The sequence below is a fragment of the Loxodonta africana genome, chromosome 3 (assembly GCF_030014295.1).
Source record: "Loxodonta africana isolate mLoxAfr1 chromosome 3, mLoxAfr1.hap2, whole genome shotgun sequence".
Lineage (NCBI taxonomy): Eukaryota > Metazoa > Chordata > Mammalia > Proboscidea > Elephantidae > Loxodonta > Loxodonta africana.
Genome location: NC_087344.1, coordinates 210,753,071 through 210,780,425, shown reverse-complemented (window position 1 = coordinate 210,780,425; position 27,355 = coordinate 210,753,071). Strand labels below are relative to the sequence as shown.

Genomic DNA, 27,355 nt, shown 5'->3' with positions numbered 1-27,355 from the left:
ACCTTAGTTCCCACCTTAAGAACCTAGAAAAGGAGAGCAATACAAACCCAAAACAAGAGAACAAAGGAAATAAGCTAAGAGTAGAAATCAGTAAAATAAATATAAAAACAATAAAGGAAAATCAATAAAACAAAGCTGTTTTTCTAAAAAGGTCAGTAAAATTGACAAACCTTGAGCAAGACTGACAAAGGAAAAAAGAGAGGAGATGCAAACCCGCATGCCAGGAATGAAGCAGGCAGTGTCACCACAGAGCTTGCAGATGTCAAAAGAATGACAAGAGAATGCTGCTGACAGCTCTACACGGAGACACTTAACAACCTGGAGGAAATGGACCAAGTTCTTTAAAAACACAGGGTTATCCCAACTCATCCAATACAAAATGGATAATTTGAATAGCCGTTGAATTTGTAATTTAAATACTCCCCAAAAGAAATCTCCAGGCCCGGATGGTTTCTCTGGAGAATTCTACTAACATTTAAAGAAGATTTAGCACCAGTTCTACGCAATGTCCTGCGGAAAACAGAATAGGAGGGAATGCTTCTCAATTTATTTTGTGAAGTATCACCTTGATATCAAAACCAAAGACAGTACAAATACATCAATATTCCTCATAAGCACAGATGCAAAATTCTTTAAGCTATGGATTTACAATTTCTGTTCTCTCTCCAATACTGATTAGAGAGGACCATAACTTATGATCCTCAGGACCCGTTCTAAGGTATATTACAAACAATTCATTACTAGAAATAGTAATTTATTCCTAGAAAATAGTAATAGTTTACATAAAAAATAAATGGAAACAGATTCAAGAGAACTAGTAAAATAACGACAGGTGGATTCCCTTGCTGATATCAGAGAGCTGTCTTTGAAGAGGAGGTTTAAGGTGGAATGAGAGGAGTTAGGACAAATACAACTGGTCACTAGGAAAACCCTGGCATGATTTAAAAAAAAAAAGTCTGAGGACCAAACTCCTATAGGGCATTACTGGCATTAACACTACCATTTCCTTCAGGCATAGTGAAATAAAGGACAAAGTAAAACAAAAAATTGAGTAAAATCCAAACTCTTGGTGGCCACCTGCCAATCTGAGAAGGTGGGTACTTCATTTGATGGCAAACTGATTTTTCAAGTTTTGTTGGGCTGTGAAGTTTCAGCAGTCAGGCTTATCCCTTTAATTTGTGATACACAGACCCAGAACGTCATCACAGTTTTCCATAAGACTCATAGAAAGCCGCTCACATGTCTAAACCCAGAAATGTATTTTCTGTTTTAAAAGAAGCCAGTCACAGGCACAGCGGTAGTAACCCGGGGCTGGTTTGAGGTTTAGACAGAAGCATCACACAGACCATCGGGCTCCTCGTGCTGTTCCCTCTGAAGACCTGCCAGCTGCTGTGGTCAGAGCTGTAAGCCACGTAGAACTCGGTGGTGTAGTAGGGCTTCAGGTAGTGCTTGGCACCTTGGGTCTGGATCCCCGTCAATACGACTTCCCTTTGCATGTCCACCTAAGACACAGCAAAACTATTAAACGGGACTGTCCTTGTCAATAAGTCACACACAGCCTTCATTCATTGGACAGTCAGTTTTCCTTAGAACTAAAGAGCCAGCGCCTGAGGTCTTAGCCAACAAAGGAAATGGTTAGATGCAACGTTTGTTTGAGCGCAGAGTACCCGCTCTGCCGCTAACTAGCCGTGTGTGGCTCTGGGAAGTTAGTTAGCCTGTCTGTGCCTCAGTTTTTATCAGTAAAGTGAGATATTACTAGAAGCAATCTCATGGGGTTGATTTTCAGGCTTTTCAGTAAAGTATCTAGAACGCGCCTACCAGTTACCAGCGAGTCAGCTCCAGCCGTGGCAACGCCATGCGTGTCAGGATAGAGCTGTGCACCACACAGCTTTCAATGGCTGGTTTTTTTTTGGAAGGTCACCAGGACCTTCTTCTGAGATGCCTCTGGGTGGACTTGGACCTCTAACCTTTTGGTTAACAATTAAGCACATTAATTGTTCATACCACCCAGGGACTCCCAGAATAAGGCCTAAAATCAAAAAAACAAACCTCTTGCCATCGAGTCAATTCTGACTCATAGCAACCCTGTAAGACAGAGTAGAACTTCCCCATGGGGCTTCCAAGGAGTGGCTGGTGAATTCAAACTGCAGACCTTTCGGTTAGCAGGCGAGCTCTTAACCACTAGAACCTAGTGATTGCTATTTCACCTAACAACACTGCAACAACAACAGTAACAACAAGAAACTATTAAAACCATTGTCATTGTTACTATTACAGTAGAAGCAGACATCTGGTTAGTAAAGCACACCTGGATCCAGGAGTTAGAGCCAGATTCTCTTGAAGGTTTTTCCATGCTCCAAGCATTATACGATCCACTATTGTTTAATCTTGCTAATTTGGGCTCCCAATAACCTAAATTCAAGGGAAGAAAAAAAATTTTTTCTGAATTATTCAAAAAAACAGACAATTAGCAATTTCACAAATGAATTTAGTCCCAATGGAAAACCATGTCTCTGAAGGCCCTTGCGCTACAGTTAGGAGGCCAGGCAGCTGACTGGGGCCTTGGCTACTAATATTAAAAAAAAAAAAAAAAAATTAAGTCCATCCTTAATGATGAAATCTTGGCTTCAGGTCTGTACTTGGTCTGCTGTCAACCACCTCGCCCCCTTTCCTGTACACAGGTCATGTTTGTCTTTTCTCTGTCATGTTGATGTGGCCACTGCTGAGTGGACCTGCTTAATAGAAAGACATGGGAGGGGCCATGGGAGCCCCATGATCCCTTGCAACTGACCTCTTTATCTTGGGGAGGGCTTTGAGGCAGAGGGAGAGACTTAGGAGGAGTTCCTGACACATAGTGGGTGATCAGCAAAGTTTCTTAAATAGATGAATAACTGGCACAGGCAAAGGGCCCTATTAAAGAGGATTATAATACCTGGTGGATAAAACCCTGTGAATTTGGGTGGAATATTTTATGTGTGATCAAACCCAGAAAAAATGAATTGGGAGAGTTTTAGAAATGGGCACAAGGTCATAAAAATAAGCTGTCCCCTCCTTGCCAAACCCTTGCTGAGAAGCTGGCTGCCTAATGTACTAAGGACGCCTAGCTCTTGGTCTTCCCTGGCAGAGACTTTTAGGGAACAATACACACTGGAGGGGTGGCAGTGACAAGGGGTACCAACAGACTTTCAGCTCCTGCCACAGTGCTCTTTCCTCTCTGAGCATCCCAAATTGAGCCGTTTCACTGTGTTGTGTAGGAGCGAAGCCTAGAGAGGAGTGACCTGCAGCTGCAACAGGCAGGGTGGCCATGTATACGGCACTAGGGCTATGATGCTAGTACTTACTTAGATACTCAGAAGCCTTGATCTGTGAGTCAGATATGATGCCAGTGCTTAGTCCCATTGGCATCTTACATCCTATGAAAAAACAGAAAAAGAAATTTTGGTTATAAAATTCATGTAACAAAATAAAAGCTCTATGGCTAGAGATTGTATCAGATGATGGATCAGTAAGGAAATATTTTCCCCTACCTCTTGTGGCACTGACTTAAATCTGTCTGATCATAAAATGGTAAATGCACTATCAAGATTGGTGCTAACAGAAATGGTGACACCCTAGAGAAAAGCAACGGAAATCCTGAAATGAAACTGATTTTTTTCAACCATCATCACTATTTATTTTCAAAACTTTTTTATCATCCCAAATAGAAACTCTGTGCCCATTCCGCAATAATTCCACATTGCTCTCTCCCTCCAGCCACTGGTAACCACTAATCTACTTTCTGTATCGATGCAGTTGCCTATTCTAGGTTTTTCACGTAAGTGGGGGAAATGTGGTCGATTCTTTAACTGATCTCCATCTGTTTGCATCATAAAGCAAGTCATTTTACAATATGAAGTGCTGTCCCTCATGAGACTATGTTCTCAAAAGTTCCTCTGAAAGTTACAAGGATATTTACATCTTGTTCGAGGAAGGGAATACCAGCTGTGTGTGACCTGGATGTTAGCACAGTGGTTGGTACGCAGTAAGTGCTTAGTAAATGCTTAAATAATGGATGGATGGATGGATGGGTGGGTGGGTGGATGAGAACAGTATCTCCTAAATATTGAAATGGCAGGTTAAGCGTTTATCCTAGTCCTTGATGAATTCCTGGTGTTATGGACTGAATCATGTCCCCCAAAAATGTGTATCAACTTGGCTGGGCCATGGTTCCCAGTATTGTGTGGTTGTCTTTTTTTTTTTTATGTCGTTGATGAGGCAGGATTAGAGGCAGTTGTGTTAATGAGGCAGCACTTAATCTACAGAATTAGGTTGTATTTTGAGTCAATCTCTTTTTAAATATAAAAGAAAGAATCAAGCAGAGAGGACAGGGACCTCCTACCACCAAGAATGAAGAACCAGCAGGGAAGCATGTCCTCTGGACTCGGGTATCCCTGCACCAAGAAGCTCCCAGACCCAAGGGAAGATTGATGTTGAGGACCTTGCTCCCGAGCCCACAGAGAAAGAAAGCTTTTCCCTGGAGCTGGCACCCTGAATTCAGACTTTTAGCCTCCTAGACTGTGAGAGAGTAAATTTCTGTTTGCTAAAGCCATTCACTTGTGGTATTTCTGCTATAGAAGCACTAGATAACTGAGGCGCCTGGTGTCTTTTCCCTCCTCTACTCCAGGAACTGGAGAATTTCTTACATGAACTTTCCCATGAGTAGAGGTGGTAGAAAGCAGTTTCATCTCCCCCCACCTGCATGGCCTTTATGCTGTCACTGTACTTAAGGAATGTACCCTAGGGGAAGTAGACCCCTCCTATTGAGTCTTAGTGGTAGGGTAGGTGATTAACTATAGAATTGCATGCAGCAAGGTCTAATCTTAGATCCCAGACAGGGAGGAAATGTTCTCCTTTGTCGTTATCAAAGCTGGAGATAATGGCCACAAGGCTGTCACACACTCTGAGCTCAGGCTGTGTCAAGGGGCACTTCCCTCTTTCTCCCCTTCCCCTTTTCCTATGCACCAAGCACATAAACCCCTCAGTCTAAGGTATATAAGCTGTTTCCACTCTGCCCTTTGTCTTTTACCTACGACACATGGAGGGGCTATGCATGTGTAGGGGAGATCTGTCAGCTCACCCTGGAATGAGATCCAAAGGAAACTGGTCCAAGGTGAAACCATACCATGTTCGTCTTTGTCCTGATTACCGTGTAAGCAATAAAAGCTTGTGGTCTCACTGCTAGGAAATGTCCGTTATTTGTCGAGAGCTTTTTTTATTTTTTATAGCCCTGCACAAACTTACTTTCATTTTTCATTCTTGGCTCACCTGTGCCATCGATCAAAAATCACGAAAAACAATGCTTTACATTGGTTCTCCAGTTGAAAGGAGTGCCTTTGGACTGAACCTCTTTGTTTAAGTCTCCTAGATAACTGATGTGTTCACAGTGCAATGAGACCACAGTCCAGAATGAAAGCAATTATGGCCACAGAGTATGCCTCTACCACATCAGAGTCCTCAGAGTTGAATGTTTCCAATCTAAAAGTCAGTCATACTCTAATAACAGGTACTTTACTGATAAAAATATTAGGTGGCTCTTGGCTGATACCTCTGTCTATGATGAGGAAAAGCGTTTGCATCCCCGCTTGCTGGTTTTCCCCAACCTCTGTGTCTAGGAGCCACCAGCCAGGTTTTGATGCTTTCATTTCCAGAGTTTTAAATGAACCTAGAATACAGAATGAAGGACATTATATCGGTTGACTGCTGTCAAAGAATACTGAAACCCCTATGTCACGAGAGGCTTTAGAATAGAATTTAAAAGTTATGCATCCAAGGGCTGAAAACAAAGCAAAGCATAACAAAACAACAACAACGAAAACCACAAACGTCACACACACACACACATATAAACACACACCCACAACTAAAAATAACTCACTCCAGGACATCAAATAATCTCCACCACAGCTCATTAGAAAGAAACCTTCACCAATCTAAATACACTGTTACAGGTTAAGCCACACATAATACAGGTTTATAGTCCTAAACTATCACAGCAATCTCGACCGACCCATCACTGGGCCTCAAAAATATCTTACGTGTTTCCTTTCTCTCTTTGCTTGGTTTTCTTCCTTATACAAGAAAATCAAAATAAAACATACTTCTCCCGTGTTTTCAAGTTTTCTATCCAGTTTATATCTTTGGATAGAGATGTACACAGATTGTTTCAGAAAATCACTGAAAGAATGAAGTATCTAATACCTCTGATTATCCATTCTGGTATTTGATATTACCCACTACCAGTTAATCCTTTTTAATACTGCTAACTATAATTGCAGTGACAATGAACAGCTGATGGCCATCCTCCTCAAACACACTGAAAAACCATCCCCGGCCCTCTGCTGTCTACACAGATATTTCTGTCTGAATATTTAGATGAGGCAGCCAATCCTAGCTTCTCAATCCATCCTGAGAGCTCACCACTGAAGGAAAGGTTGACAGATCTGCTAATACTTGGTGAAAAGATAATAGATGAGTTTGACCTAACGTCCTCTGGCCCATATCTTAAAGGAAAGTTCTTTCTAGATTTACTAGTAAGTCACTGCCACGCTAAAAACAAAAAAGACCTCCAGACTCCCCTGCCCTCAACCAACCCAGGCTCATTTGGACTTCTGTGCCTACATCTGAAACTGAGACTCACACCAACTTCCCACCCAAAGTCCTGTAGAGGGACTGGCCTTCCCTAGCTCCTTGGACAGCATTGGTAGAAGGTAGGTTGCTTGGTCAAAATGTAGGGTCCTGGGCTCCCTTCTCAAGACCTACTGCATCAGAGTCTCTGGGAGCAAATTCTCTGCCATAGTATCCACATTTTAACCAGCTTCCTAGGTTTTTATTACGCTCCCTACAGTTTGAGGATCAGTGACATCCAGTGCTCACGTCTCCCCCACATACTTACGCAAACAACTTGTTGGCACATAACAAATCCTTTCTGATGACTGTAATTTGTTTAAACCTCATCAACATTTTGTACATGAAAATTTCTAAATACCAGTGCCATTCTTTGGCTTTGACAATTATTTAATTTTTTTTTTTTTTTGGTCTCCAAACAGCCTCATGAGTTAGTCCAAGATTATGATTTCCAGAGAGTGTCACTTAACCAAAGATATCAGGGTGACAGACCCAGGAGAATTCAAGAATTCTGAAACCCTATTAAGTTCTTAATCTCTCTCCCTGACAGACTAAGTCTACCACTGTGGTTCATTTTACAGTGTGGTCCAGAGCCGACCTGTGTGACCAACACAGTGGCTTGTGAGAACCTGGGTTAGACAGCATTTCTTTACAACCAGACTGACCACAGATTTCACCTGTGTGAGGCTATAAACAATTCATAAATAGCTGTTTTTTTTTTTTTTGTTTGTTTGTTTTAACTCTGTGTACAGGTTGCGACATGGCTTTGTCCAAGATCTACTCCAGAACTCTGGGTTCCCGCCCCTTAGGAAGCAGATACACAGGAGGGAGCAAGGGGAGTCACGGTGCTAAGGCTGCCTTATCTCGCCATTTCTCAGCAAGGACCTCGTTCCATCGCCCAGGGCTTTACCAGGCAGAAGGGGCCAGACCCCTAACTGGTGCTGTTGGGTGCCGTTTTCCAGCAAGGTCTGGCCATGAAAGCGGACCACATGAATGTCTTGGGAGCTGCCCATGTTCAGCAGGTGCAACCTCACCCACTCTTGCTCGTACATCATCAGGCCGGGCAGGCCGTAGATCATCCCATTAATGGCTGAAAGGACAGAGAGTTGCAATCAGTTAAAAACCTGTGTATGCTGGGAGGGAGACTGGTATGGAAATACACGCTTCCTGGCCCATCCAGCCATAGAGAACACCCCTACATGCCACAACATCAGTGACAGGCTGAAGCTGAACCTTCGGCTCCTTATCACCTGGCCCACATCAAACACCAGCCTACAGCAGAAGTAGGGGGAGCTCTGTTTCCAAGCAGATCATTACTGTTTTCCTCAGATTTCACACTTCTGCTTTGTGCTCGGCCCATTTATCCTCCACATTTACGGTACCACTGTTCTCTCACTACAAAAGATAAAGACTGAGATGGGTGGATAACCTCCAGCGGTTAGAGGAAAGAGGGTATGCAGCAAATCACCCTAAACCAAAAAAAAAAAAAAAAACCAAACAGTGACCCTATGGGACAGAGGAGAACTTCCCCATAGGGCTTCTAAGGAGCTGCTGGTGGATTCAAACTGCCAAGCTTTTGTTTAGCAGCTGAGCTCTTAATCACTGGACAGCCAGGGCTCCAAATTCAGGGATAGTTCCAGGAGGCAAAATTAGGAGGTTAGAGTTGATCTTTGTGTGCCCATCCTCCACAGTGATTCATGTGTTCTCCTATTGGTGTGGTAGCTTCCCTGCCCCCTTCCCAGCTTAGATGCCCAGGGTGCAGGCTTTCACTCTCCTCTCAGAGAAATATGTGTGCTTTTAGAAACCACCTGGTAAACTTGATCACCTTAAAAATGTAATTAAAACTGTTCAGTGATAATGTTTAGTGCACCAAGCATTTAACTGGAAGTGGGGCAAGGGAAGGATTTTTTTCCCCCTTAAGTTAAAGGAACTGCTGTGGAATTTCAGGAATCAGGCATGTGAACCTTTGGAGGGGAAGGAGTAGGGATAATTTTGGCATCCTTAGAATTATATCACGTCGGGGAACACCTACTGGCTGTGTTTTTACACAAATAACGTCATCTTCTGTTTGTTTGCTAACCATGCTCCCCGCAACCCCAAGGTATTTTTGTAAGTACACTATGCTCATTTTTTACAGCAACGTGTAAAAAAAAACTGACATAGCAGTGATTACGAAAATACCTCAAGGGGGGAGGGTGCAGCTGGCAAACAAACGTGTGGAAGGTGAGTGTTATTTGAGTGCAAATACGGTACATACTCACACCACCAGCCCTCACTCCCTCATCTTAGTTTCTGGTAAGAAATAGATTTCACAGGAGTGAAAGGCATCTTGAGTGATAACTAGGTCAGCATTGCTAAACCATTGCATCACAGCATGGAAATGAAGACTCAGCAATGTAGACGCCCAGCAAACATTTGGTTGAGCTGAGTGATATAATTCAGTCACACATTCATTCATTCATTGAACACATATTTACTGAGCATATACTGCAAAGTCCAGGCACTGAGCTAGGGCCTGGGTACTCAGATACTACCCCAGAAGAATTACCAACTGCATGGAGTTAGGCTACATGAGTTGGAATCGACTCAATGGTAACGAGTTTGGTGGGTTTTGCTAGGCTACAATACATATAAAACTAAATGATACTGAATGCATTTTACTCTTTCTCTGAGGAATCAGGAAGCAGTGCCTGCAAATGGCACCGCTAAGAAACAAGAAGCCTGTCTGTTGCTGCAGCCTGTGCTTTTCCACTTGGTGGAGAGGTTTTCTGAAGGGTATGCTTTCTGCTCCTGGGTCCTAGCATGCTGGCCCGAGAGCCTGGAGGTGTCAGGAGAAGATAGAGGAAAGCGCTGCTTGGAGTCTACGGTTAGACTGTCTCGGTGGTTCTACTCTAGATTGTTTAATACAAGATTTTAACCTTTTGTGAAAAACAGGGTCTATTCTTAGCGGGGGAAACCCTGGTGGCATAGTGGTTAAGTGCTACAGCTGGTAACCAAAAGGTCAGCAGTTCGAATCCACCAGGCACTCCTTGGAAACCCTATGGGGCAGTTCCACTCTGCCCTATAGGGTCGCTATGAGTCAGAATCGACTCGACGGCAGCGAGTTTTCGTTTTTGGTATTCTTAGTGGGTATAGAAAGAAAGAAAGGCCTGGTGATCTACTTCAGAAAAATCAGCCGGTGAAAACACTATGGATCACAATGGTTCAGTCCTATTGTGCATAGGGTCACCATGAGTCAGGGGCCAGCTTGATGGCAGCTCCTAACAGCAATATCATCATCAGTGGATGGGGTCCTGGGGCAGATCACAGATCATATTGTTTGTCCTTCTCTACCTCCAGAGTAATTTTACAGGTGAGCTGAGGCTGTAACACACCCTAATAGAAGTTTAATGAGGAAAAATAGTGAAAAAAAAAAAAAAAAGGTAGCCTGAATGTGTAAATGGGTTGGGGAGGGAGACCTGCTTAGTCTCAGCAACTGGATGCAGGTGCCGGTGGCACCGAACTGGATGTATGAAATAACGGGCTTTTCCCCTCGGCCATAGCAACCTTCTCCTTCCCTGTTACACCAAGTGCTGCCCCATTAGCACATCCTCCCAAATCAGTAACCTCAGAGCAAGCTCATCTATTCCTCAAACTCTGAAAACAGTGCTTATTCACCTTCTTTTCCCCTAATCCCTGAGTCATTCTCTTTGCTGTCCTCCAAATCCCAAATTTTGCTTTTCTCTAAAACAACTGCTTGTAATGCAGTCACCAATTTACAGGCTAAATTCCTGAATGGATTTCCGAGTGGGCACACCTTGATCAATGTGAGTACCCAAATGCTCTCTTGCCAGTAATTCTCCCACCGCCTATCTCGTTTTGTTCTCATGTGCTTTGGATGCTATCTGGGAGCTACTGAGAGCTAAAAAACTGTTAGAGTCATTCTTATACCAGAAAAGATGCATGGATAGTCATTTGTTCTCTATAAACAGCAGAGGGTAGCACTTGCTCCCTCAGAGATCCTAATAACGCAGAGTAACGTTAACTCCTTCTTAACACGTTGCCAACGTCAGCATCTGGAGTCCCTCGATGGCGTTAAGGACTCGACTATTAGCTGAAAGGCTGGCGGTTCGAACCCACCCAGAGGCGCCTCTGAAAACAAGCCTGGGAATCTGCTTCCGAAAGGTCACAGCCTTCAAAGCCCTATGGAGGAGTCCTACTCTGCACACACGGGGCCGATTCTGACTCAACAGCACCTGAGGACACGACAACAGTGTAAGCATAGTGGCTTTTTCACTTGTTTGTTTCGGTTTGTTTTGCATCACCTTAGTGTGCTATCTTTCAAACTTTCTTCTCTTCACCTGGAGTATCACCTCCCTCTGAGACATGTAAGGAGCTAGTTTTCATCATAGCTCGTGGCTCCTCAGTAATATCTCGGGCTTAATCTGGTGGAAACCTAAGGGCAGGAATCACCGTGCCTCAGTCTGCTTTAATTCAGAGGTAAGATCAAAGTCAGAAGAAAAATACCATGAAATTCATGGGAGTTTTTTACTTCTGAGGATGCGAGTGTCCAAGACCTTTTGGGCTTCTTTTCATAGTACCAGCTCTTCTTTTCATCAAAGACCATAAAAAGTAAGACAAATTCTCTCATGTCCATAGGCATGCTGCTCTCCTTGTGAAGTGTCCCTTTTCGGCAGATCAGAAGGGGACCAATCAAACCCGAATGGATATCCTTTTCCTGGAAGACAGTTAAGAGCAAACTGCATGCGCCCCCTTTCTCAGGGCTTTCTTTGCTCTCCTGACAATCACTCATCAGACAGAAGATGACACCTTATTAGAGGCTCTGAATTTAAAGATTATAAAGAAATAATTTAATGGGCCTAGATATTTAACATTTAATTTCCATTGCATTTATATTTCCTCACTCTGATTAATGAGTTATCCCAACATGGTAGCAATGATAATGATGATGATATGACACTAACAGGGTGGCTTCTATTTACGGAGCACCTACTACTATGTTAAATGATTCGCTTACAGTATTTCATTTAATCCTGACAACAATCCTATGTGGTAAATGGAAGTTCATTCACTGAACAAATATTTACCAAGTAGCTGCAATGTGCTATGCACTGTTTTCTTATTTTTACCTTAGGTAACCAAGGTTGAGAGAGATTCAAATAAGTCTCCTAGGGTCACACAGGAAATGCCAGGGCAGGAATTTAACTCGTACTCCCTCCACTATGCCTGAAATAAAGGCATCTTGACTTTGCAGTTCTTTCATAAAGAAAGAACAGAAGAGACCTAATACTCATTGAAGGAAACTGTAAGTAAATGTCTTCCTCTGGAAAAAGTAGTCACTATAAATTGGGGCCAACCACGTAAGGAATCCTCACTCCTCTCCACTGGGCAAGTATTTCTCTTCCTCTGCTCCCTGAAGGGCTGCATGCAGAGTCCCTGTTATGGCAGCTGTAGACTGTTGACCACAATCCGCACGCACTTCTCATGAACGCAAGACCTCAGACATGTAACGAGAAACAGCTCTGACTTTGCCGTTGGGTGAACTCAGGTTGTAAGGTCAGCGGAACAGCAAAAACTTTGGAGGATGTACCTACCGGGTTCACTGCTGAATAGTAGGCCCACGCCCGACAGGCCGAGCCTGGATCTTCCGGCCCGGACCGCTCGGTGGCGTGCCATACATACGTATAAGTGTCGTTGGGCCGAATGGCGTTATCCTCCTTAAACCATTCAGGAGAGTCATCATCATAAGTCTTTCCCTCTGATGATTTTTCATAGGAAAGTCCATGAGCATGAAGAGAATACGGTCTGGATGCTAAATTTTTAAAATGAACCTAGAAAAAGAAATGATCGACAAATGTACTTAAGCTTCACAAAAATCCAAACTGAAAAATGTCAGTGTTAAAGGCCAACTAACCAACCAACCAATAAGAGGCCATCAAGTTGACTCCGACTCATGGCGACCCCGTGTGTTTCAGAGTGGGGCTGCGCCTAGGATTCGCAGTGGCTATGACCTCTGGAAACAGACTGCCAGAACTTTCTTCCGAGGCTCCTGTGGGTGGATTCGAACTGCCAACCTTTTGACTAGTAGCTGAGCACTTAATTATTGGCCAAAGTGAATGGTTTTCACTGGCTAATGCTTTTCAGAAGTAGACTGCAGGGTCCTTCTTCCTAGTCTGTCTTAGTTTGGAAGCTCAGCTGAAACCTGTCCTCCATGGGTGACCCTGCTGGTATCTGAATACCAGTGGCATAGCTTCCAGCATCACAGCAACACGCAATGGATAACACTGCAAAGAATGGGAATTCCAGAACACTTAATTGTGCTTATAAGGAACCTTTACATAGATCAAGAGGCAGTTGTTCGGACAGGACAAGGGGATACTGATTGGTTTAAAGTCAGGAAAGGCGTGTGTCAGGGTTGTATTCTTTCATCATATCTATTTAATCTGTATGCTGAGCAAATAATACGAGAAGGTGGACCATATGAAGAAGGACGGGGCATCGGGATTGGAGGAAGACTCATTAACAACCTGCGTTATGTAGATGACACAACCTTGTTTGCTGAAAGTGAAGAGGACTTGAAGCACTTACTAATGAAGAGCAAAGACCACAGCCTTCAGTATGCACTGCACATTAACATAAAAAAAACCCAGTAAGAAAACAAAAATCCTCACAAGTGGACCAATGAGCAACATCATGATAAATGGAGAAAAGATTGAAGTTGTCAAGGATTTCATTTTACTTGGATCCATAATCAACAGCCATGGAAGCAGCAGTCAAGAAATCAAAAGATGCATTACATTGGGTAAATCTGCTGCAAAGGACCTCTTCAAAATGTTGAAGAGCAAAGACATCACCCTGAAGACTAAGGTGTGCCGGACCCAAGCCATGGTATATTTGGTATTTTTCAATCTCATCATATGCATGTGAAAGCTGGACAATGAATAAGGAAGACCAAAGAAGAGTTGATGCCTTTGAATTGTGGTGTTGGCAAAAAATATTGAATATACGATGGACTGCCAAAAGAATGAACAAATCTGTCTTGGAAGAAGTGTGGCCAGAATGCTCCTTAGAGGCAAGGATGGTGAGACTGCATCTTACATACTATGGACACGTCAGGAGGGATCAGTCCCTGGAGAAGGACATCATGCTTGGCAGAGTACAGGGTCAGCGGAAAAGAGGAAGGCCCTCAACGAGGTGGATTGACACAGTGGCTGCAACAATGAGCTCAAGCATAACAACGATTGTAAGGATGGCGCAGGACCGGGCGGTGTTTCGTTCTGTTGTGCATAGGGTTGCTATGAGTCGGAGCTGACTTGACGGCACCTAACGACAACAACAACAACAACAACAACAACAACAACAACAAGTGAATGGTTATTAAATCAGAGCTAAGATATATTGAGTGCTAACGATTTCAAAGTAACTTATGTATATTATTTCATTTAAGTTTCACAACCATCCTAGGAGTTAGGGCCTGAGTAGATTGCCCCAAAACACCAAAACGTGGTTGTTCTTAGGCTCAAGGCTAAAATATTAACATTATCTATAAATGAAATGACAGGGTTAGGTGCTGGAGAGTTGAAGATGAATGAGGCGTTGTCCCTGCTCATGACAAGCTTTCAAGCCATGGTAAAGAGAGACATGCATATGTGTGTCCCAGCTGCAAAACTGGAGACAACAAGTTTCTCATGGGAAATGGCATTTGAGTTGGCCCTTGAAGAATGAAGAAGAGTTCGGCAGAGGGAGAAGAGGGGAAAGTATTTCAGGGTTCTGGAAGAACAGGGCCATGCCTATGAGGAGAGGAGGAAAGCAGGTATCTGGGGGACAGCAGGGATCTGGGTGTGGCTGGGTTGCAGAGTGCATAGGAGTGGCGTGGGACCTGGTGCTACATAGGGCTGGAAAAGGAGCTTGGGACCAGATGGCAAAAGCAGTTGCTGTTGAGTCGATTCTGACTCATGGAGACCCCATGCGTGCAGAGTAGAAAAGGCTTTGGCCTTCCAGAAGCAGATTGGCAGGTTTTCTTCGGAGGCGCCTCTGGTTGGGTTCAAACCACCAACCTTTCAGTTAGTAATCGAGCACTTAACCATTTGTGCCACCCTGGCAAAGAAGCTTGGAACCAGATGGTAGAGGACCTGAAATGCCACATGGGGAGTCCTTTGTGCTCCCAGCAGTCAGCCCCATGGAAGATGCTCCTCCTAGCCCTTGTCTTCTACAGCTTCTAAGGGTTAAAAAGCCCCTAATCAGAAAAGACTATTGCTTCCTCGATCTTCATGGTGCATTAGTGTAATTAAGATCTTTATATTTCTACTAGCCTATTTGCATTTTTTAGAGAAGCAAGTATTTACTGAAAATTCTGGTGAATGCTAAAATAGGTAGGTATAGTAGATTATGTTTTGGGACCTAGAATAGTTTACTTTACATTCCATCACCCTATCCTATCTCTTCCATAAGCATGAGATTAGAAAGGACAGGGGCGATAAGCCTGGACAGGATATAGGAGTTGGAAGAAAATGACCAGGACTGGGAATACTTAGGAAACTTACTTTTGAGGGGGATATTATTTTCATTCAAAGGCATGGAGACAACTTTACTTCCCTAATTCTCAAATTTTCTCTGACTTTCCTAATTCTCTCGTTTTCTTTGAAGAAAACTTCATTTTTTTTTTTTTAAAGAAAACATTACTACTACTGCCACCACTGCTGTTGTTACTATGAAACCAGCCAAATCACTCCTGAATATGTCAGTTTTCTCTGTTAGCTGTAGGTAGGAATTACAATGTAATTTTCCCCAGGTTACATAGTTTTTTTTTTTTTTTTTTAATTGTAAGGTCATTAATTTTGTCACGAAGATTGCCATATTACTTGGCAAAGAGTCTCTGAAAAGAAATGTAATTATTTGTTAATTCTGAAAAATAAATCAGCTCTAGCTCTCTTTTCACCCTCACCTTTACAGCATTTTTGGAAATTCATAGACTGCTCAGAAGATGACTTACTTGGATGACATCATCCACTTCAGCTCTGATAATAGGACCAAGCATCCCAAGGTGCTCTTCATACTCCCCCCGAGGATCATGCTTGGTAAAGGTGCTGTCCAGGTACTTTCGGAACACCACTTTCTTGTATACGGTATTCTTGGGAGCATCTTCGGTATCTTCTTCATTATCTGTTTTGCTGAAAGGACAATAATAGCATTTGTGTAAAAGAAGAAACTAAAGACTTCAAATTTACAAAATTTCTCTGTTTCTGAAGAATAGTGACTAGAATGGATAAGGTCTTCAATAAATACTTGATGAACAAAGCAACAAAAACACAAGTCAGAGGCTATTCTTCAGCTCCCAGCTCAAAAGTCATTTCTTAGGTAAATCCTCCTATGATCTCTTAGACTAGGTCAAGTTTCCCTCTTCTATTCCTTACATTTCTCTAATACTACTATTCTGTGTGTGTGTATAAAACATACTCTATGTAACATTTATATATAACACACACACACACACATACATATATATATATATATATAAAACATTTCTATAGTATTCCTAGGAAAGCCTGGTTACATAGTGTTTAAGAGCTCAGCTGCTAACCAAAAGATGGGCAGTTTGAATCCACTAGGTGCCCCTTAGAAACCCTATGGGGCAGTTCTACGCTGTCTTACAGGGTCGCTGTGAGTCAGAATTAACTCAACAGCAACAGGTTTGGTTTTGGGTTTTATTGTATTCCTGTAGTATATATAATTAATTATATATAATTTATGTGTGAGGTTATCTATTAATATCTTCTTCTGCAACTGGAACGTAAGACCCATGAGGTCAAGGATCGTGCCTATTTTGCTCACAGTTTTATTTCCAGTGTCTAGCACATTGTCTGGCACATATGGGTACTTAAACATTTTTGTTGAATGTATAAATGAATGAACAAATATATATTAATGGGTTTGGTATATAGCCTCAAACTGACAGACATGTCAGTTTGTCATACTGGGGTGGCTTGCCTGTTGTTATGATGTTGGAAGCTATGTCACTGGTATTTCAAATACCAGCAGGGTCACTCATGATAGACAGGTTTCAGCTGAGCTTCCAGACTAAGAAAGACTAGAAAGAAGGACCTGGTGGTCTACTTTTGAAAAAAAAATTGGCTAGTGAAAACTTTATAAATAGCAGAACATCGTCTAATATGGTGCCATAAGTCTCTCAGGTTAGAAGGCACTCAAAATATGACTAGGGAAGAGCTGTCTCCTCAAAGTAGAGTCGACCTCAATGATGTGGATGGAGTCAAGCTTTCAGGACCTTCATTTTGCTGACGAGGCATGACTCAAAATGAGAAGAAACAGCTGCAAACATCCATTAGTAACTGGAACATGGAATGTTCAAAGTAAGAATCTAGGAAAATTGAAAGTCATCAAAAATGAGATGGAATGCACAAACATTGATATCCTAGGCATTAGTGAACAGAAATGGCCTGGTATCGGCCATTTTGAATCAGACAATCATATGGTCTACTATGCCAGGAACGACAAATTGAAGAGGAATGGTGTCACATTCATCGTCAAAAAGAACATTTCAAGATATATCCTGAAGTACAATGCTGTCAGTGATAGGATAATATCTATACACCTACAAGAAAGACCAGTTGATACAACTATTATTCAAATTTACGTACCAACCACTAAGGCCAAAGATGAAGAAACTGAATTTTTTTTTTTACCAACTTCTGCAGTCTGAAATTGATCAAACATGCAATCAAGATGCATTGACAATTCCTGGTGATTAGAATGCAAAAGCTGGAAACAAAGAAGAAGGATCAGTAGTTGGAAAATATGGCTTTGGTGATAGAAACGATGATGGAGATCACATGATAGAATTTTGCAAGACCAATGACTTTTACAACAACATAAACAGCAACTATATATGGGGACTTGACCAGATGGAAAACACAGGAATCAAATCGACTACATCTGTGGAAAGAGACGATGGAAAACTCAATGTCATCAATCTGAACAAGGCCAGGGGCTGGCTGCAGATCAGACCATCAATTGCTTCTATTCAAGTTCAAGTTGAAGCTGAAGAAAATTAGAAGTCCCCAAGAGCCAAAATACGACCTTGAATAGATTTGATGCATGGAACACTGATGACTGAAGACCAGATGAGTTGTAGAATGATATCAAGGACATCATACATGAAGAAAGCAAGAGGTCATTAAAAAGACGGGAAAGAAAGACCAAAATGGATGTCAGAAGAGACACTGAAACTTGCTCTTGAATGTCCAGTAGCTAAAGGGAAAGGAAGAAATGATGAAGTAAAAGAGCTGAGCAGAAGATTTCAAATGGCAGCTCAAGAAGACAAAGTAAAGTGTTACAATGACTTGTGCAAAGAGCTAGAGATAGAAAACCAAAAGGGAAGAACACGGTTGGCATTTCTCAAGCTGAAAGAACTGAAGAAAAAACTCAGGCCTCGAATTGCAATAGTGAAGAATTCCACAGGGAAAATATTACACGATACAGGAAGCATCAAAAGAAGATGGAAGGAATACACAGAGTCACTGTACCAGAAAGAACTGGTTGACCTTCAACCGTTTCAGAAGATGAAGAATTGATGGTATTTAAGGAAGAAGTCTAAGCTGCACTGAAGGCAATGGTAAAAACAAATCTCCAGGAATTGAAGGAATACCAATTGAGATTTTCAACAAATGGACAAAGAGCTGGAGTTGGGCACTCACCTAAACCAAGAAATTTGGAGGAAAGCTACCTGGCCAACTGACTGCAAGAGATTCATATTTGTGCTCATTCCAAAGAAAGATGATCCAACAGAATGTGGAAATTATTGAACAATACCATTAATGTCATACACAAGTAAAATTTTGCTGAAGATCATTCAAAAGCAGTTGCAGCAGTACATTGACAGTGAACTGCCAGAAATTCAAGCTGGATTCAGAAGAGGATGTGGAACAAGGGATATCATTGCTGATGTTAGATGGATCTTGGCTGAGAGCAGAGAATACTAGAAAGATGTTTGCCTGTGTTTTACTGGCTATGCAAAAGCATTCAACTGTGTGGATAAGAGCAAATTATGGATAACATTGTGAAGAATGGGAATTCCAGAACACCTAATTGTGCTCATGAGGAATCTGTACATGGACCAAGAGGCAGTCGTTCAAATAGAATGAGGGGATACTGAGTGGTTTAAAGTCAGGAAAGGTGTGTATCAGGGTTGTTTCCTTTCACCATATTTATTCAATCTGTATGCTGAGCAAATAATCCTAGAAGCTGGACTATATGAAGAAGAAGGGGGCCTCAGGATTGGAAGAAAGTTCATTAACAACCTGTGATATGAGATGACACAACCTTGCTTGCTGAAAGTGAAGAGGTCTTGAAACTCTTACTGATGAAGATCAAAGACTACAGTATGGATTATACTTCAAGATAAAGAAACGAAAATCCTCACAACTGGACCAATAAGCAACATCATGGTAAGTGGAGAAATACTGAAGTTATAAAGGATTTCATTTTTCTTGGATCCACAATCAACACCCATGGAAGCAGCAGTCAAGAAATCAAAAGACACATTGCATTGGGCAAATCTGCTGCAAAAGACCCCTTTTAAAGTGTTGAAAAGCAAAGATGTCACTTTGAGGACTAAGGTGTGCCTGACCCAAGCCATGGTATTTTTAATTGCCTCATATGCATGTGAAAGCTGAACAATGAATAAAGAAGACTGAAGAAAAATTTACACCTTTGAATTATGCTGTTGCTGAAGAATGGACTGCCAGAAGAACAAACAAATCTGTCTTGGAAGAAAACCAAACCAAAACCAAACCCGTTGCCATCAAGTCAATTCTGACTCATAGCGACCCCACAAGACAGAGTAGAACTGCCCCACAGGGTTTCCCAGGAGTACCTGGTGGATTCAAACTGCCGACCTTTTGCTAAGCAGCCATACCTCTAACCAGGAAACTGGGGTTTCCTGTCTTGGAAGAAGTACAGACACAATGCTCATGGGAAGTGAGGATGGTGAGACTTCGTCTCATGTGATTTGGAGATGTGTTATCAGGAGGGACCACTCCCTGGAGAAGGACATCATGCTTGTTAAAGTACCTCTACTTTAGAGAAAGTACCTCAGAGAAAAAAAGGAGGACCCTCAAAGTGATGGACTGACATGTTGGCTGCAACAAGGGGCTCATGCATGACAATGATTGTGAGGACAGCACAGGACGCAGCAGTGTTTTGTTTTTTGTACTTAGGGTTGCTATGAGTTGGAACTGACTGGATGGTACCTAACAACGACAACAACAATATAGCCTCAGGGCTTCCTCCTGCTACTGGGTCTTGACTGTCTGGAATGCTCTCCTACTCCATCTCTCACCTTGTTCACTCCTACTCATCTTCAGATCTCAGTTCAATTGTCACTTCCTCAGGGTCAGTTACCTCAATTCCAATATCACCATGTGTCTACCTTTTTTCTTGGCATTTATCATGGTTAGGTTTTACACTTACTATTTGATTCATATCTATCTGCCCCACTAATCCATGCATTACATGAAGGCCATGTGTATTTGTATTTTATTTTTTTATTTTCAGCACTTAACACAATACCTAGGAAAGAATACACACTCATTAAAGGTTGTTGAACGAATGAATGACTGTATAAACCAAGTTATAACTTTAGTTCAAGTAAAAACAAATCGTTATCTAATGACTGTCTCAGTTGAGGGTATAAACGTGCTTTTTATTTCTATGCTAATTTATATCCCTAGTCTCTGCCACTTAAGTCTCATGGAATTTGAACTAAACTTCACCAAGATGTTATATACTTTACATTGATTACTAAAACAAGTTAAATATATATATATTTTTTTTTTCATTGCTGTCGAGTTGATTCCAACTCATAGTAACCCTATAGGACTGAGTAGAACTGCCCCATATGGTTTCCAAGGATCAGCTGGTAGATTCGAGCTGCCAACTTTTTGGTTTGTAGCTATAGCTCTTACGATATATATATACATACATATATGGTACACAAGTAAATCCAAAAGAAGATTTCTACCTCACACATTTGGATTTGAAATCAATTTCAATTGTATTTTACTGATTAGCAAAATCACCATGGTTAGGTTGTGCTCTGCATTAGAGCAAAAGAGGATTAAGAATGTATGTGGTGAGAGAAGAACAGTGAGGAGGAGCCTATTCAACTACATGAGGTCATCGACTTCTCATGGTGATTGTTTTTATATTGTCCAGGTATCATCTAAACTAGAGACGCTAATATGGGAATTGACAAAGGGAATAGTTTAGGCCAAGTTGTAACACGGGAACCAAACACCATACTTAACATAATTGGCCCAGAATTATCTCCCTGCACTATGATCATTACTTTTTTAGCAGTAATGGAAAAATGAAAACATAAGAGTAGACTAGCCAAACCTTTGTGCAAATTTTGAATAATCCCAGGATATTTCTTCAGCAGCAATGTAATAAATTTTTCTGTTTCCATTGTTGCTGCGGAGGTACCATGCTGCAATACTGTCAGGATTTCTGCAGGAGTTGATGTCTGTCCGAATGTCAGTTTGGTAGGGATCATCATAACGCACATAATCAATTTCAACAGAGTCTTCTTCACTGCTGTGGAACTCCTGCCTTGGAATAATCTCAACGTAATCGCCATCATCTCTAGGGAGGCCCACTACAACCGGTGGATTAAATTCCGTTGGTATTAAAGCATCATCGAGTGTAGGAGTTGGTGGAGGAGATGGTATCTGACCAAGGTCTGAATGAAGGAAAGTCTGACCAAATTCTGGAAGAGGAAGTGACTGATTTGATTCTGAAGTGTAGGATGTCTGATCAAGGTCTAGAGGAGGCAATGTCTGCCTGAGGTCTGGAGAAAGGGTCATCTGACTGAGTTCTGAAGAGAAGGTCGCCTGGCTGAGGTCTGAGGGAAGGTTTGTTTCACTGAATTCTGGGAAGAGAGTTGTCTGGCTGAGGTCTGGAGAGAGGGTTGTCTGACTGAGCTCTGAAGAGAGGTTGTCTGGGGAGAGAGCTGTCTGGCTGATGTCAGGAGAGAGGGTTGTCTGACTGAGTTCTGAAGAGAGGTCGTCTGGGGAGAGAGCTGCCTGGCTGAGGTCAGGAGAGAGGGCTGTCTGACCGAGTTCTGAAGAGAAGTCATCTGGGGAGAGAGCTGCCTGGCTGAGGTCAGGAGAGAGGGTTGTCTGACTGAGTTCTGAAGAGAGGTCGTCTGGGGAGAGAGCTGCCTGGCTGATGTCGGGAGAGAGGGTTGTCTGACTGAGTTCTGAAGAGAAGTCATCTGGGGAGAGAGTCATCTGGCCGAGGCCTAGAGAGAGGGTTGTCTGACTGAGTTCTGAAGAGAGGTCGTCTGGGGAGAGAGCTGCCTGGCTGATGTCAGGAGAGAGGGTTGTCTGACTGAGTTCTGAAGAGAGGTCGTCTGGGGAGAGAGCTGCCTGGCTGAGGTCAGGAGAGAGGGTTGTCTGACTGAGTTCTGAAGAGAAGTCATCTGGGGAGAGGGTCATCTGGCTGAGGTCTGGGGAGAGGGGTGGTTGATTGAAGTCTGGAGAGGTGGTTATCTGCCTGACTTCAAGTTCCAAGGAAGGAAAGGTGTGACCATCGTCAAGAGGGGATGACTTGTGACTTAGGTCATAGCTGAGCATCTGGTCAAACTCTGGAGGAAACGGTCTGTGATTGGAGTCTGTAGTAGAGTGCATTTGATCATGGTCTTGAATATGAGAGCGTTCTTCTGGGTGCACTGTCTGATAAGGATCTGGAGGGGAGATTGTCTGACCAGTGTTATTGTTTGGGGGGTTCTGACCATGGTCAGGAAGTGAAGTTATCAGGCCGGGATTCATAGAGGGCAATGTCCAGTTGAGGTCTGTGAGAAGAGATGCTTCACTGGACTTAAGGAGTAATAAGGAATCATCAAGTTTTCTGTCTGAAAATGTGGTGTAGGCCTCTCCTCTTTGGGGGTTAAAACCCCGGGGAGACATAAGAACATGGGGTGTAAGCTTCCCTTCCTTTTTCTTTTTTCGTGTCTTAATGTAAAAAGAGGTTTTCTTCAATCCATGACTTTTTCCATCCTGTCTTACTTGTAGAGGCTTATGTCTAACTCCAGAAAACCCTGGGTGTCCAGTCTGCTTTCCATGCTTGTTTGTAAGGGGGGTGCTACTTCCCAAAGGCCTTGAGCCATTCTGTGGGCTGTTCAGCAGCTTATTAACAGTCATATCTTCATCAGTTTCTTGGATTATGTCATAGCTACCTTTCTCAGAAGCCAAATGCCATTTCCCATTCAAAATCTTAGATGGATTCTTCTGTTTTAAGAGTAAGAGATTGCTAGAAAGGTCCTCCCAGGGTCCCATGCTGGAAGTAGAAATATTGTTTTCTCTTAAATGTTTCCCAGTTTTATGTGCTGGTATTTCCTTCCGGGAAATCCTGAGCTTTGCTGCTCGGTCTCTTTCTGCCTTCAATACCTTATATTTAGCATCTTTTTGACTTCTGAATCCTGATGCACCAAGAGGAAGAAAGCTTATCCCTGTAACACCTGACTGTAGAGGATCCTTTTCAGAATAAGGGTTGGAATGCTCTGTTGTAGAGGGGTTGAGAGCTAAGTTCTTGTCTAAGCCAGTGGGGTGCCCCAGGAGGGAACCAATGGTTGTGGCCTGTGCATGAGGAAGGGTTTTCTGGGGTTTGGAGAGATCATTGTCTATGAGCCAACTAATGTTACTTGGGGAAGAAGAATTTGAACCAACAGCTGTATCTGCACTTGGGGGAATGAAATCAGGGCTATTCTCCAGAGCTAGGGCAGTAAGATTGAACTCATCTTCCTCCTGATTCAGTGATGAATTTCTGAGTGACCTAATTCCTAATGATGAAGCCAGTGAATCCTGGTAATCATATTCTGTAGCATCCTCTCCACTTTTATTTTCTAAAGAATCATGCATTTTCCGAGTGTCCATGGGTATAGATGTTGGAGGTCCATACATAATCTCATATGAGCCTTCATAATCATCCCGGATACATTTAACATCCCTGAATCTCAGCCTTAACTTTTGGCTTCTTGGACTGGAACTCATGGTAGTTAACATCCAAGTTCCTACAGAAGAGAGACAGAAGAGAGAACTGAAAGTTCAAAATAAGATATAAAAATACTAGGAACCATTGTGGCAGGTCATTTCTAATGAACTTTAGATGAAGATACTCAAGTGTAACCTGTGGACCACTGCTGGTCTATGAACAGCTAGTTGCTGGCCCACAATGACATAAGGTCAGAAATTGAATATAAAGTGTTTAGGAAATTTGTGTTTAGCAATTTGGCATCACTGTGACATCCAAGTATGGAATGAGCACACCTATCTCATTTGACAGAATATAGACCAAAAGTGGGGCCCTGGTGGCTTAGTGATTAAGAGTTTGGCTGCTAACTAAAAGGTTGGCAGTTTGAATCCACCAGCTGTTCCTTGGAAACCCTAGGGGACAGTTCTACTCTGTTCTATAGGGTCGCTGAGTCGGAATCACTCAATGGCAACTAGTTTTGTTTTGTTTTTGGCTTAAACCAAAAGTACTAGCCTGCAGAAATTAAAGACGAAAAAAAAAAAAAAGGTCTTTCAGAACAGATAGTTTGAGAGTTACTATTTTAGAATATGCTAAGGAAGCGATGAATCAAGAATAAAATAGACTTTGAATATCATAAACATCTTGTTAGTTGCACACTAGGTGCTTGAGAATTCGAGTTGGGGTGATGATGAGGTCTACCCCCACAAATCAGAGACATTTCAGTATTTCCAGGTATGGTGTTTTACGGAACTTGACTTTTCCATCTTTTACCATCATTAACTCATCTTTATTCTCTATTGTTATTAGTAGAATAAAAGTTCCATATGCCCTAAAGAGACTCATGCCTGTTTCAGAGGCAGCAAGGAAAAGGATTAAGCAGAAGAGCATGTTTGGTAGAGATCTAAGACAGTACACACTCTCAGGCTAGTAAAGAGTAAACAATGAGAGGAAGTAAAAATAGTTGTAAAAGAATGAGGGATAGGATAGTAATAGTGAATAGGTAATAATAATTCAGGTGGGCCCAGGGCAATTATAAATCTCTTTGAAGTGGTATGATTGGCTGGCACGCTGAAGATTTCCTGGGAAGCCTCCAATAGTTACCATTTGTTGAGTGTGTACTAAGTGCTAGGTGCTTTGCACAGGCTACAATTAAGGCTCAAAGCAACTCTGCAAGGTGTTACTACTTGAAGAAACTGAGGCTCGATGAGGTCAGGTAACTTGTCCAGGGTAACATAGACACTCGGTGGTAGAACAGGATGTGAATCCAGGTCCAGTGAACCCAGAGCCCATGTGCTTTCCATGATACTCAGCTGTCTCTGAGGCCCCTCGTCTAAGGCACTATGCCTGGTAATGGCTCACCTAGAGTGGGGACGGCCATCTTAAAAAACTGAAAGGGCATTTTGACTAAAGAAATGTTCTTTGTGGCTGAAATGTTTATACTTCCTCAAAGTTACACCTTATCTTTCTGCCATCGTGTGCATCTTTACTTCCTACTTAATCCAGGAAAGAATAAATGGAGCCTATAACTTTTTTATATATATTAAAGGACACAGCCCATTAAAGTAATTAATTTCTGAAATAGAAATCATGAGAAGCATTAAAAGGAAATCCTGCAGTGGATCAGAGAGATAAGCCCAGGAGCAGTGGTAGTCTGAGAGCTGCAGTAAACCTTTATAGATGCGAGATTCAAAGTCAACTTTCTCTTCAAATGTCCAGGCTCTTACTCACCAACGTTATCCATTGTAACGGTCACAGATTCTCCATGCATGGGGAAGAGGGCCAGGGTGTCCTCGTGCCTCTTTCCATAGATGAATGAGTGCCCAGTAAAATGAATGGTCAAAATGTCATCCTGGGTTCCCACACTGCAGAAGTGCCACTGGACGGTGTCATCAAAACAGAATCCCAGTGTCTGTATGCTCTCAGGCACATAGCCATTGATAGCTGAAAGAGTCAAATCTGTTAGAATGCCAGGCCCATGCAAAGAAAAGGGCATGTGTCTAATTATACTCAGGATAAAGGTCCCTGTGTTGATTGGGTCACTCACACCAACACTACTGCTTCAAAGCAGTGATTATCCAAGATAAGGTTTGCCATGTCTGACATGCGACTAGAAGGTCAAACTCAGATTCACCAAATGAGAGCTTATTCTCCTAATTTAGCTGAAGGAGAAGTGTCAGCATAAAGACAAAGTCTTTCATTTATACTAGTTTACTCATTCATTCATCAAATGTGTATTAAATATTTTGTGCTCTATGCTTTGCCTTTAAGGATATTCTGAAAATCAACTTAGAATATTAGCCAGAACAATTCTACTTGCAGGAAAGGCATAATACAAGAAATTCATCTTCTTGATACATTAGTCATTGAGTCAGAAGTAATGTCCCTAAAAATGAAGCTTATTTAGTGTATTCTGTGATTTTTACATCCACCTCTTATCACAAATGTACATAATCTATAGTTTTCATTAAAGTATTGAGTTCATACATTTTATTATTATGCAGTATCTTTACTTAAACCAAAGGTATGATTTCTGTCAGGGCAGGCCCATGTTTGCCTGGGTCACCACTATGGTCCTAGCCCTGGTACAAAGCTTGGTGCTAGTGGGCATTAAACAAATATTTGTCCAATGACTGAAATAAGGTGCTATTAGTCTGCTCTTCATCCTAGATATTTTTCTAGCTGTTTTTTATAAATGGTCTACATCATCCAATATGGCAGCCACCAGCCACAGGTGGCTACTGAGCAGGTGAAATGTGGGTAGTCTGAACTGAGGTGCGCTGTAACTGTAAAATGCACACGGTCCTTCAAAGATTTAGTGAGAAATAAAAAAAAAACTAAATATTATTTTTATGTTGATTACATGTTGAAATGATAATACTTAGGATATATTGGATCGAATGAAATTAAAATTAGTTTCACGTATTTAATTTTTAATGAGGCTACTAGAAAATTTAAAATTACATATATGGCTCCTATTAAATTTCTACCGGACAATGCTTATCTAGAGTTACGAGAGATTCACTGCCAAAGTAAAATTATGCAAAGGAAGCTGAGAATAACCCCTTTTTTGGAATTAGTTGTCATGGCTCCTGTGGGTCTTGGCAGTTCCTAATTGTCAGTCATTGGAAAATACCCTAAGAGAAAAATCCCGTTTCACCATGCCAACAGAAAGTCTCTTTATCTCTGTAACTGAGCACCTTTTAACCTGAATGATTCGCAGGATGTGTTCCAAATAGTTGCAAAGGATAAAACAGAAGGCTGCAACAGAAGGAAGTTATATGAGCAGACCATGGAGAAATCAAGCTCCTCTGGGTGGGTAAGCTACCAGAAAAGGCGATCGTGGTGACGCCCCACCCTGGGGAACAGCAGAGGCCGCCTGGTTATAGTGGAGATGTTTGCTCCCACCCGGCCCTGAGAACTGGCTGTCAGACTTCCCAAAGCAGTGACTTTAGGTACTGAGCTTTAAAACTGCAGCAAATGTCTGGACTCTGGCTCAAGGAATTCCCTCCACTCTAAACTTAGTGCTCACTTCAAACCTGTTCATGTACAGCACTGAAAACCCTGTGGAGCAGTTCTATGCTGCACACAGGGGTCACCATGGGTCGGAAGTGATTCAATGGCAACAACAACAGAGAGGTCCGAGTTA

The 27,355-nt window shown here is 42.2% G+C and overlaps 1 protein-coding gene across 1 annotated transcript in view; it reads right to left on the bottom strand.

The window, feature by feature from the left end:
• Positions 1-27,355, bottom strand: part of F5 (coagulation factor V) — a 113,094-nt gene that overhangs the window by 15,753 nt on the left and 69,986 nt on the right. Inside the window, exons 12-21 of the mRNA XM_064282970.1 lie at positions 25,438-25,650; positions 21,076-23,749; positions 15,656-15,833; positions 12,258-12,494; positions 11,170-11,380; positions 7,574-7,753; positions 5,585-5,701; positions 3,342-3,413; positions 2,309-2,412; positions 1,347-1,502 (exon numbers count right to left, since the gene is read on the bottom strand). Of these exons, the coding sequence (XP_064139040.1) occupies positions 1,347-1,502; positions 2,309-2,412; positions 3,342-3,413; positions 5,585-5,701; positions 7,574-7,753; positions 11,170-11,380; positions 12,258-12,494; positions 15,656-15,833; positions 21,076-23,749; positions 25,438-25,650 (4,142 nt within the window). The remainder of the gene's footprint in view (positions 1-1,346; positions 1,503-2,308; positions 2,413-3,341; positions 3,414-5,584; positions 5,702-7,573; positions 7,754-11,169; positions 11,381-12,257; positions 12,495-15,655; positions 15,834-21,075; positions 23,750-25,437; positions 25,651-27,355) is intronic.